A 12,374-nucleotide genomic window follows, 5' to 3' on the forward strand; every position below is an offset into this window, starting at 1 on the left:
AGTTCTTGGAGGAGACGTTCATTAACTGCTATTAGTCAAGCTGACTTAGGGATTGGCCTTTGCTATTACTGGCATCAGTGCATGGGATCTTCATGGTATTTGGGTATTGCTAGGTTCTTGTGGCCTAGTTTGGCCTCTGTTGGAAACTGGATGCTGGGCTTGATGGACCCTTGGTCTGACCCAGCATGGCAATTTCTTATGTTATGTTCTAAGAAAGTTTGTGTGCACCCTCCCCCACCCCAACTAATTGGATAATCTCCGGGTGACTGGAAATCAAAAGTTTTTTTTTTTTTTTTTTTGGGGGGGTGGGGGAGGTTATCCTTAAGTTTTAATTATTGGGGGGTTATTTGACTGCTTTTTTGAAATGTTATTGGTGTTTGGATCTCTGGAAGTGATGGGAATTTTTTAAAGCTAAATTAATTGGGCAGACTAGATGGACTTTCTCCGCCATCATGTTTCTAGAAACACTATCCCCATTGGTAACTACCAGATCCAGTATTTGCCCCCTCGTGTGTGTGTTCTGTTATCAGCTGACAGAACATTTCTCCCTGCAGGGAATCCCGGATTTCCTTGCTTCTGGACACCATAGGCGAGTTGCCCCAATCAACATCTGGCAGATTGAAATCTGCCTTTGTTTGAAACTTTACGGATTTCCTCCATTAAATCTCTATCCATTTCTTCTGCCTGCAAACGTGGTGTGCATTTCACAACAGTATAAATGGATGCTCCATGCCATCTTTCCAGATTAACTCACAGAGCCTTCTCCTTACCTCATAAGCTTTGCAGGCCTGTTGCTTTAATTTTTTTTTTTTATATATATATATTGCCACCACTTTTTTTTTTTTTTTTTTTTTCCCCCATGCTCTTTCTTAAATAGTTTGTAGCCCAGAATAACCACATGCCAGTTGTGGTTTTCCATTCTCCATGTCTAACAGCCACTACAAGTCAACCTCTTCTATGACTGCCTCTAGATCTAGGACTTTATTTCCCAATGTTACAGGCATTAGGGTATACAGCTTTCCAGATGTTGCCCTTTTATTTCCCCTGTTTCTATACAATTTGTCTGTTTTACTTACCTGAGGGTTGTTTTTTTTTCACCCATCCCCAGTGTTCCTGGTTTAAAGCCCTCTAGGTTTGCCAGTCTGTTCTTGAAGATGCTTCATGCCACCTTTCCTTAGCAGTCTTGGAATGCCATCCTGTAGTTGGGGAAACAAATGCTTTCGTCAACGCTATCTGCATAACCATTCATATCATTCTTAGCAGTGGTATTGCATTTGAGGAGTTTATATCAGAAGAGGTCAAGATGTTAAATAATTATTCTGAAGAGTTGAGCCTATAGAAAAGAGCTACTGTTACTATGTATGTGAATATTTGATATGGCCTTGAAATGTTAAAACATAGAAAATGACCAAATGATCCCTCCAGTCTGCCCAACAAGCTTATGGTAGCATCTTCTGTGCCATAAAGGTTCACACCCTTACAGTTTCCCAAACCATCAAAGTCAGGGCCCTTGTTGGGTGCTGTCAGAGTTCAATTCCATGTTGCCTCTTGCTGTTGAAGCAGAGAGAAGTGTTGGAGTTGCAGCCAAATTATCAGGCTTATTGGTTAAGGGTAGTACCCGCCGCATCAGCAAGTTACCTCCGTGCTTATTTGTTTACCCAGACGTAAAATCCAATGTCCTTGTTGGTTGCTGTCTGAATCTAATTCCCCATTTCCTCTTTTCCCCTGCTGTTTAAAGCAGAGAGAAGTAATGGAGTTGCATCAACAGTATGAAGGCTTATTGGATAAGGGGAGTAACGCCACACCAGCAAGTTTACCCCCATGCACTCTTCTTCATTTCCGTTCTCTAGCCTTTAGGGATCCACAGTGTTCATCTAATGCCCTTTTGAAATCTTTCACTGTTTATCTCCTCCGGATGGGCATTCCAGGCATCCACCACCCTCTCTGTGAAGAAATATTTTCTGACATTGGTTCTGAGTCATCCTCCCTGGAGTTTCATTCCGTGATCCCTAATTCTACTGATTTCTTTCCAATGGAAAAGGTTTGTCGGTTGTGCATCATTAAAACCTTTCAGGTATCTGAAGGTCTGTATCATATCTCCCCTGTGCATCCTCTCCTCCAGGGAATACAAGTTTAGGTCCTTCATCCTCTCCTCATAAATCATTTGGAGACCCCCCAACCATTTTTGTCGCCCTTCTCTCGACTGCGTCCATCCTGACTCTGTTCCTTTTGAGGTACAATCTCCAGAACTGAACACAATACTCAAGGTGAGGCCTCACCAAGGACCTGTACAAGAGGACTATTGCTTCCTTTTTCTTACTGGTTATTCCTCTCTATGCAGCCCAGCATTCTTTTGGCTTTAGCTATCATCTTGTCACATTGCTTCACCTTCTTCAGATCACTAGACACTCGTCGCCCCAAGTTCCCTTTTTTGCTCCGTGCACAACAGCCCTTCACCCTCCAAAGATGTACAGCTCTTTTGGATTACCACACACCAGATGCATGACTGTGCACTCTTGGCATTGAATCCCAGCTGCCATATCTTTGACCACCATTCAAGCTTCCTTAAATCACGTCTCATTCTTTCTGATCCTTCTGGCATGTCCACTCTGTTGCATATCTTAGTATCATCCACAAAGACAAGCTTTACTTTCTATCCCTTCCGCAGTATCGCTCACAAAGATATTGAACAGGACAGGTCCCAATCCTTGCGGCACTCTGCTTAACACCGCTCTCTTCAGAGTGTGTTCCATTTACCATCGCATGCTGTCTTCTATCCGTCAACCGGTTTATAATCCAGGCCACCACCTTGGTGCTCCCTCCCAAGGTCATTTTATTTACAAGCCTCCTGTGCGGGACCGTATCAAAAGCTTTGCTGAAATCAAAGTAGATGACATTGAGCGCTCTTCCTCTATCCAATTCCTTAATTACTCAATCATAAGTCAGTCAGATTTGTCTGACAGAACTTTCCTCTGGCGAATCCATGCTGCTTCTGGTCCAGAAATTCTTCTCACTGAAGAGAGTTCATTATTCTTTCCTTCAGCAATGTCTCCAATACTTTTACTATCACTGAGGTGAGGCTAACCGGCCTGTAGTTTCCAGCCTCTTCTCTGCTCCCACTCTTGTGAAGCGGGACCACCACCGCTCTTCTCCAATCACTCGGCATCACTCCCATTTCCAGGGACCTATTGAACAGGTCTTGCAGCAGACCCGCCAGCTCATCTGTGAGCTCCCCTCAGTATCCTGGGATGAACCTAATTTGGCCCCATTGCCTTGTCCACTTTCAGTTTTCCTAGCTCTTCCCATACATTCTCTTCTGTAAACGGAGTTTTGTCTACTCCACCCCCCTCCATTTTCTTGTTAACTAGCGACTGTCGTCCTCCAGGGTCTTTTTTAGTGAACACCAAATTGGAATATGTTTAATATTTCTGTCATGTCTTCGTCTCTCTCTACACATTGATCCTTTTCACCTTTGTTTCACTATACTACTTTGGACTGTTCTCCTTTCTCTGTATCTGAAAAATGTTTTTTCACCTTGCTTTACCTTTTTGGCATCCAGATGCACGATGGTTGTCAAACCTGATGAGCAACTTGTGGGTTGCAGCAATGAAATTTGTGGTGTTGTAATCTAATGTAATCTGTGTTTGGTTTACAAATTTGATTTCTGTGTTGGTGCATTTTAGTTTGCTAAATTTGACTGATCTTTTGTAATCATACTATAAGTGTTAAATACACAACTTTGCTTAAACTCATGAGCATATTACCCAAATATAAGTTCATGTGTAGAACTATCGGCTTTTTCCATTGATTCCTGTGCTAGATATTTTTTTGTGCATTATAGAGCGATGGCTTGGATCAGGTTAGGTGATTTGAGCTCTAAAGTTAAAGTGAGTTGTATGTCATATTTATAGTTTGTTTTCAACTGATTGTCTTAACAGCCTAATGGACGGCCTATTCTTGATCTGTCAGAGGAAGAAATCCTACCAGTGACTCGAAAAGAAACTTTGAAGCAACCATTGGATGCAGAAAAGAAAAATGAGAAGGTTGGTACTGCTTTCTAAACTTAGGGTTTTTAGGCACAATGAAGTTTTGCAGAACAATGTTTGGTAACCATATCTGCTATGAAAAGTTAGATGAAGCAAAGCACATGCCATGTACATGAACTGGTCTTATACAGCCTGCCATCTGGGTTCCCACTTGCCTCTGGGCAATACCCTGTCTGCAAGTTATGCCCTGGTGGTTTGTAGCGATACTGAGACCCCACAGAACTCAGGTCACACAGTTCCTAGAAATACAACTATAGTCCAGATACAGAAAATGGGATTATGACTCAGTCCAGGACAGAGCTAACGATAGTCTTATTAACAAAAAGCAGGAACAGCAAACAGACGAAAAAAAGATTCAATTTGGAAACAATATCGGGTAAAACGATTCGTTCAGTAAATATTAACTAGACATTTTTCCGCATGCTCTTGGAAGGTCAAGAAAGGGTGGTTCACATGAGCTGAAATGGACTTGATATACAGATCTGGTCTCTCTGTACTCCCAGCCAAGCCTGGAGAGTTCTAGCAACTTCAGGGCTAGATATCTGTGGATTGTGACTGAAGGACCAATCACACAGAGTAACAGTACAAAGTATTAGCAATAGCTTTATGAACATTTTCATTGCAGAATGTTAGTCTTACAGTTTCCTAAGAATACTAGAATATGTAGATATATATACACACATACATGCTGTCCAAGCCTCACTCTGACTTGTGCAATAAAAACCAAAACGCCACTTTAAAGGAAATGAGCACGCTCATAAGAACATAAGAAATTGCCATACTGGGTCAAACCAAGGTTCCATCAAGCCCAGCATCCTGTTTCCAAAAGTGGCCAATCCAGACTACAAGTACATGGCAAGTACCCAAAAACCAAGTCTATCTCATGCTACTGATGCTAATAGCAGTGGCTATTTTCTAAGTCAACTTAATTGCAGGTTGTTATGACCGTCGGTTGCAGATGGCTGTGACCGATGAAACTCGCTTCATGTACTGCTCAGCTCTGGTCTCCAGGCCTACTTGAGGCTAGCTGCTACCACCGCATTCCTCTGGGTTCCCTGGACTTCTCATGGCGTCCGGGACGCTGCCACCAACCATGCCGGCTCCGGGCCTTCCTAGGTGCGCACGCTATCAGCCTCTCCTTTGAAGATCCAAGGGCAGGAACCTCAGGGGCATTCCTGGCTGACATCACCAGGCCCCAATTCTTAAGCACCGCCTTCACCCCTTGCCAGCTGACTTGGCAACGAGTTCCTTTGCTACTGATTCCAGCTCCTGGCTTCTCAGACCCATAGTTCCCGTATCGGTTCTACCTGCTCTGGATTCTGCTCGGGTACCCACTCCTTGGGGACCCTGCCGCGCTCTTGTGGAAGACTTTATCTCCTGGCTAGCCCTGCACCTCCCAGAGCTCCTGCCTACCGGCCTCCCTGCTCCCCAGGGTCGCCTCTTGGAACCACCTTCGGCTTAGAGTGAGTAGCTGCACTTCCCCACTCCTTGGGGCAGCGCTTCAGTTCTATTTCAGTGACTCTACGCAGCACCCCGCTCCTCGGGGTAGTACCCTTGTTTCTCTGCCAGAGATCCCATTGTACGCAGCCCCGTTCCTCGGGGTTGCTTTCGTCACTACTGCAGAGATTCACATGGGCTTCCCTGCTCTGCAGATGGATCTACGTCACTATGCCAGAGCCTCTCTTGCCTGCGCAGCCCCGTCCCTCGGGTCACTCCGCTGCGGACCTCCAGAAGTTCCTGTCTCACGCTCCCTGCTCCTTGGGGCCTGCTCAACGCTTCTCTTTGAAGATTCTTGCTCTGGTACATGCCTCTCCAGTTCAGCGAGTTAGTTACTGTGGGTTCTCCCAGAACTGTCTCTCACCCTGCTCCTCGAGATCCCCCACAGTACTCCCTTACTGCACCTACAATCATGTGGCTGTGATGCAGGTCTCTCCATTCCTCTACACTACTGAATCTCCTACCACAGCTGACCTCTCCTCCTGATGGTGGAGACCTGTGGAGCTCCTCCCCCAGGTGGTATTAACCCTCACCTCAGGCCAAGGGCCCACAAATCCACGAATCCCAACACAGGTAGTAATGTACTAGAACTTATCCAAACCTTTTTTAAACCCAGCTACACTAACTGCACTAACCACAGCCCCTGGCAACAAATTCCAGAGTTTGTGTGTTGGGTGAAAGAACTTTCTCAGATTAGTTTTAAATGTGCTACATGCTAACTTCATGGAGTGCCCCCTAGTCCTTCTGTTATCCAAAAGAGTAATAACTGATTCACATTTACCCGTTCTAGACTTCTCATGATTTTAAACACCTCTATCATATCCCCCCCTCATCCATCTCTTCTCCAATCTGAACAGCCCTAACCTCTATCCTTTCCTCATAGGGGAGCTGTTCCATCCCCTTTATTTTGGTTGCCCTTCTCTGTACCTTCTCCATTGCAACTATATCTTTTTTGAGCTGTGGCGACCAGAATTGTACACAGTATTCAAGGTGTGATCTCACCATGGAGCGATACAGAGGCATTATGACACTTTCCGTTTTATTCATTCTCTTCCTAATAATTCCTAACATTCTGTTTGCTTTTGACTGCTGCAGCACACTGAACCGATGCCTAGAACTTTTTCCTGGGTGGTAGCTCCTAATATGGAATCTAACATCATGTATAACTAAGCATGAGTTATTTTTCCCTATATGCATCACCTTGCACTTATCCACATTCAATTTCATCTGCCATTTGGATGCCCAATTTCCAGTCCTCTTGCAATTTATCACAATCTGCTTATGATTTAACTACTCTGAATAATTTTGTATCAACTGCAGATTTGATAACCTCACTCGCCATATTCCTTTCCAGATCATTTATAAACGTATTGAAAAGCAAGGGTCCCAGTACAGATCCCTGAGGCACTCCACTGTTTACCATTTTCCACTGAGAAAATTGACCATTTAATCCTACTCCTAATCTCCGATGTGAAAATTGACCATTTAATCCTACTGGGGAAAAGAAGTTCCAGGACAAAACAAGGAATCGCATGCAACCCCTTTTTTGCCACATTCATAAAAGAAGAATAGCACTGATCAGTTGTGGTTGGAAAATTTTAACTTCTGTGACCCATTTTACGTTTTTGCATCTATATTTTCTGGGTTGATATAGTAACAACTTAGTGCTCAAAGTGGCCTAATCTAGTGCAGCGCTATGCATGTTTATTCTGTGTCTTTAAATTCTTAAGGGTGAGATAATTTTGAATGTAACCTCTGTTTCCAGAGCACATGATGTGAGTTTAATGGAGAACTGAGCATGTTAATGTCTGTCTATTTAAAACCTTTTTAGATGACTGAGAATAATTAAAAATGATAGGAAATACAAGTAAAAGCCATACACAAATGTGCAGGTAGAAGCTTACTTGGGCTTACAAATCTTAATTTCTGAATGTCCTTGTGGTGGTTTGGTGAGATGGAGAAAACCTTTTTAGAATACATACATTTTAACCTTTTTGTATACGCATCCCACTTTGTCCCTTATTCTTTCTCCACCTTCCAAGATGCTCAGGTTACTTGGCTCCCAGGATTTTCCAGCCCTGTAAATTGATCATATGCATACAGTTAACTATTTTTCTGGATTATAACAGTTGAGTTTAAAATCACATTTAAAAAGGAAAGGTACTAAGGCAGCATTCTCCCATTAACACATTCATCTTTTAAAAAAAAAAAAAAAAGCTAAAGTTTACATTAAATTTATTTTCCAGTTAGACTAAAATTAAAAATATTCTATAGTATTTATAATTATAAACAGCTATATAGATCTTTTTAACCTTTTAGAGTAACTTCAATTTGATACCACTTGAAAATTGATTACTATTTTTCATTTAAAAATTTTTTTACATCCTATCTTTATATAAATATTACATTTATTTTAAAAGAATTGAGCATTAAGAATGTAAGTATTAAATCAATTTCAAATGCTGGTGGGGATTCTTTGTTTTTATATATGTTTTATTGAAATTTGCTTTTTTAATTCTGGATTTTTTCTTGTATGCATAATTAGGAGGTAAAAATAGTTGAAATGTTTTATTTGATGCTTGTATAATGTATTCTCCACTATTTTTCAATATGAGTTATACAAAGCAGATTACAATTAGAATATAAAAACAATATATTGAAAATACAGATGAATTTAAATCAAATATCAAAATTCTGCATTTAAATACCAGCCTCACCTTGTCCTTACCCCTAGACATCCCTCAGTCATCATCAGTATATGCTTCCTTAAACAGCAATGTCTTTAACCTTTTACAGAACTTAAATGTCAGTTTCGAGCCTAAATTGAATTGGTATATTTTTCCACAAGATTGTGAGATTCTACAATTATGGATTATCTGACCTTAAAAGCAGATGTGTCAAGTTCATAAAAGGGAGCAAAATATCTATACCTTTTTAGAGGTAGATAATGAGATTTTTATTGTAGCAACATAAAATGTATAATTTTACTATATATGGTAAATATGGTTTTAGATTATGAAATCCCCCAGCATTTAACTCAGTTAACTTATACTTTTTAAATGCAATACCAATTAAACTACCCCAGGTTAAAGTAGTAATTTAGCCTGTTATCCTACACTGTTCAAGTTAAGATGTCACGAGGATGGTCTCTGGCATGGGTTGTCCTTCTGGAGAATCAATATCTTGTCTCAGCATGGTGGGCAGCCAGCTTGGACCTCTGCTGGGCAAATGACAGGTTAATACCTTTTCGGGGCAGCAGACCCATAACTTGCAGATGCCTCTAAGTTATGCAGGCAAGGACGGGGCAAAGATGGCATGGCTTGCCAGGGCTTAAGCAAGGATGAGGTCAGCAAATACTCCAAAAGTTAATGAAGCAGGATTGGGCTAGGATGAGCTTATCTGGGATTCCAGTCTCAGAAGTTAAGCTTCAACTTTGAAAAGTCTCAGTTTGCATGATCGGTAGCAAGCAGTGAGGTGTGGCAGTGTGGTTTGGTAACTAAGCCCAAAATCCTATTTTTTTTCCTCCGGACTTCATGCATACAATCCAAAAGTTAATATTTATTGGATATTACCACAATCCATTGGTGTAGGATTGATGGGCTTCCGATATAACATCATCTTAGCTGGTACATATATGCATATTCTCTCATAGGTGCTAGCATGAGTCATAAGAATTGCCATACTGAGTCAGACAAAGGTCCATCAAGCCCAATATCCTGTTTCCAACAGTGGCCAATCCAGGTCACAAGTACCTGGCAAGATCCCAAACAGTAAATAGATCCCATACTGCTATTGCACAGTGATAAATAGTGACTAATCCACATGTATACTTGATTAATAAGTTTATGGACTACTTCTTTAGGAGCTTGTCCAAACCATTTTTTAAACCCAGCTATGCTGCTAACTGCCTTAACCACATCATCTGTCAATGAAGTCCAGAGTGTGTGTGTGTTGAATGGAAAACATTTTCTTCAATGTTTTTTAATATGCTACTTACTAACTTCATGGAGTGTCCGCTAGCCTTTTATATTTTTTGAAAGAGTAAATAATTTTATATTTACCTGTTCTATTTCACTCATGATTTTATAGATCTGTCATATTCCCCCTCAGTTACCTTGTCTCCTTGCTGAATAGCTGTAATCTCTTTAGCCTTTTCTCATAGGGGAGCCCTTCCATCCACTTTATCATTTTGGCCATCCTTCTAGTAACCTTTTCCAATGCAACTGTTATCTTTGAGATGCAGCAATCAGACTGCACACAGTACCCCAGATGCAGCCTCTTCATGGAGCAATAAAGAGTCATTATGACATTTTCCGTTTTATTCTCCATTCCTTTCCGAATTACTAACATTGGCCTGGATTTATCAAAATGCAGTAAATATTGCATGCTATGGGAAAAGGGGTGTGTGTGTTTTGGGTAATAGGGAGTTTATCGCAATTTGCACTAGTACCTATGCGAAGAGTTAAGTTGGCCAATTGCGATAACTTTTTCGCACTTTGAGATAAGTGCCGGAATGTGGTATTGCCTACATATAACCACTGTGCAATGTTCTATCAACCTAGCTTGATGGACTCTCTCTACCTGGGTAACATCAAGCTAGGTTGAGGGAACATTGCACGAATCTCATCTTTGGGTGAGTTTCCTCACTCTGAGGGTCATCGAATGTTCACAAGAGAGCACTGTTCTGTTGGTACGTCTCATATTGAATGCCAAAGTGGCTCCTAATCCCCTACACTAATACCTAAACTTCACCTCAAGTTACTAGGTGGGCCTCCCATAGAGATATAAATACGTGTCTAGGGTGATGGCATTATGGCTAGTCTCTCTCTCCCCCGTCCAAAAGTGGCATCCGCAAACCAGCCGTAACGCAACCTATCGCATGGCTTAACACTCCTAAAATCGGCATTAAATCCGTGTGATAGGGCTTCGCAAAATGGTAAACCCAGCCCACTCCCACCCGTAACTCCTCCTCTTCTTTGGATTTGCATCGAACCATACGATAGGGTGCTATCGCATGCGAAAACACGTTTTGATAAATGAGGGGGATTGTTTGCTTTTTTGACTGCTGTCACACATTTAACCGATTTCAAAGTATTGTCTACTATGAAGATCCTTTTCCTGGGTGGTAACTCCTAATATAGAACCTAACATTGTTTAACTACAGTGTGGGTTACTTTTCTCCATATGTATCACATTGCACTTGTCCACATTAAATTTCAGCTGTAACTTGAATGCCCTATCTTCCAGTCTCTCAAGGTGGTCCTGCAATTTTTCAGAATCCATTTGTGATTTAATGACTGAATCTTGTATCATCTGCAAATCTTAACACCTCACTCATTGTTCCCATTTCCAGATCATTTTTAAATATTAGAGACCAATATTTAGTAGGCCATTTAGTGGACAAGTTATTATCTGGCTAAGGTTAGCTGGATAATTTGACCTCAATATTCATTGTGATAAACGTCCCACTGAACATCCACAAGTGGAGGAGTAGCCTAGTGGTTAGAATATCCCCACTTAAAGCTATCTGGTTAACAGTAGCCAGATAACTTTAAAACATAACTGGATATTCTTTTAAATATGGTCAGTTATGTATGGCTACAGTTAGGATAAGTATATACAAAACTAGTAATATTCAAAAGAATAAAGCTGGTTAAGTGGCAGTTCATTGTATTGGTGGGGGGAGTGGGCCTGTAGGCCTGAATGTAAACCCCCGCCTCCTGCCTTCCATGCAGCTCCAAACAGCTTGGCACCCCTTTCTCAAAATGACCACATCAACATTTTAATAAAAATAAGGCTAGGGGTCTCCCCCCCCCCCCCTCCCCAAAACCTTTTAATTGAATTTTTGGTATAGCCCGGGTTGTGGCAGCATCCTACCACGATATGGACCTGGCACTTCTGCTTCTGTCATTGTGAGGCTCAATGGTCCTCTGTCCGCATCTTCATTTTTGTTTTGTTTAAGGAGTGGGTATATCTAAATCCTAAGGGTTTTTAATTTGATTAGTAGTTGACTAATGCTTGTGATGGACTAAAATTAGTCCATCACTAAAATAGGGTTAATTGTACATTATTTTAAATCTATAATTGACTTAGTTTGAAGATTTCCATCCTAATGGGGTAATCTGTATATCAAAAAAAAAAGTGATTGGGTGGGTAATAATCAAAGTAGTGGTTACTTGTCAAGGAACCATACTCAACTTTTCAGATGAAGTGATCAAATGCTAGCTTTAATTTAGCACACAGTATACCCAGACAGTAAGAATTTAACCCTTTTATTCTTTCCAAAAATACAAAGACTAGGGGACACTTAATGAAGTTACTAGGCATATTTAAAACCAGAGAGATTTGTTTTCACTCAAAGGCATTTGTGTTGCTGGGTTTAAAAAAATGTTTGGCAAGTTTCTGATGGAAAAGTCTATAAACTCTTATTAACCAGATAAACTTGAGTAAAGCTACTGCTTATCCCTGGACGTAAGCGATCCTGCTCTGAGTACTTGTGACCTGGATTGGCCATTGTTAAAAGTGGGATATTGGGTTTGAACCTTCAGTCTGACCTAGTATGGCAATTTTTATTGTCGCTGGTACATCACCTTCTAGTTTGAACACTAGCAAAGGTATTTAACATGTGTTTCGTTTAGTTGTCCTTTTTATTTTATTTAAAAACTTATATTTTGCATGTATTAAACAATGTTTTCCAACGCGGATTACAGTAAGTTAACAATCATAAAAGAAATAGATTCATTCACACAACTTTGATAAAAAGCAACATTTTCAAACATAAACTAATTAGCCACTTACACTGTTATATGAAATCCTCCTTGAAAAACCCTT

General features: G+C 40.9%; 1 protein-coding gene across 3 annotated transcripts in view; it reads left to right on the forward strand.

Moving 5' to 3' along the window:
- The window catches only part of MTDH (metadherin), a 186,394-nt gene that overhangs the window by 34,571 nt on the left and 139,449 nt on the right, over positions 1-12,374 (forward strand). For all 3 annotated transcript variants that reach the window (XM_029591759.1, XM_029591760.1, XM_029591762.1), the window contains exon 2: positions 3,939-4,043. In XM_029591759.1, the coding sequence (XP_029447619.1) occupies positions 3,939-4,043 (105 nt within the window). The remainder of the gene's footprint in view (positions 1-3,938; positions 4,044-12,374) is intronic.

The sequence above is a fragment of the Rhinatrema bivittatum genome, chromosome 2 (genome assembly GCF_901001135.1).
Source record: "Rhinatrema bivittatum chromosome 2, aRhiBiv1.1, whole genome shotgun sequence".
In the NCBI taxonomy this organism is placed as follows: Eukaryota; Metazoa; Chordata; class Amphibia; order Gymnophiona; family Rhinatrematidae; genus Rhinatrema; species Rhinatrema bivittatum.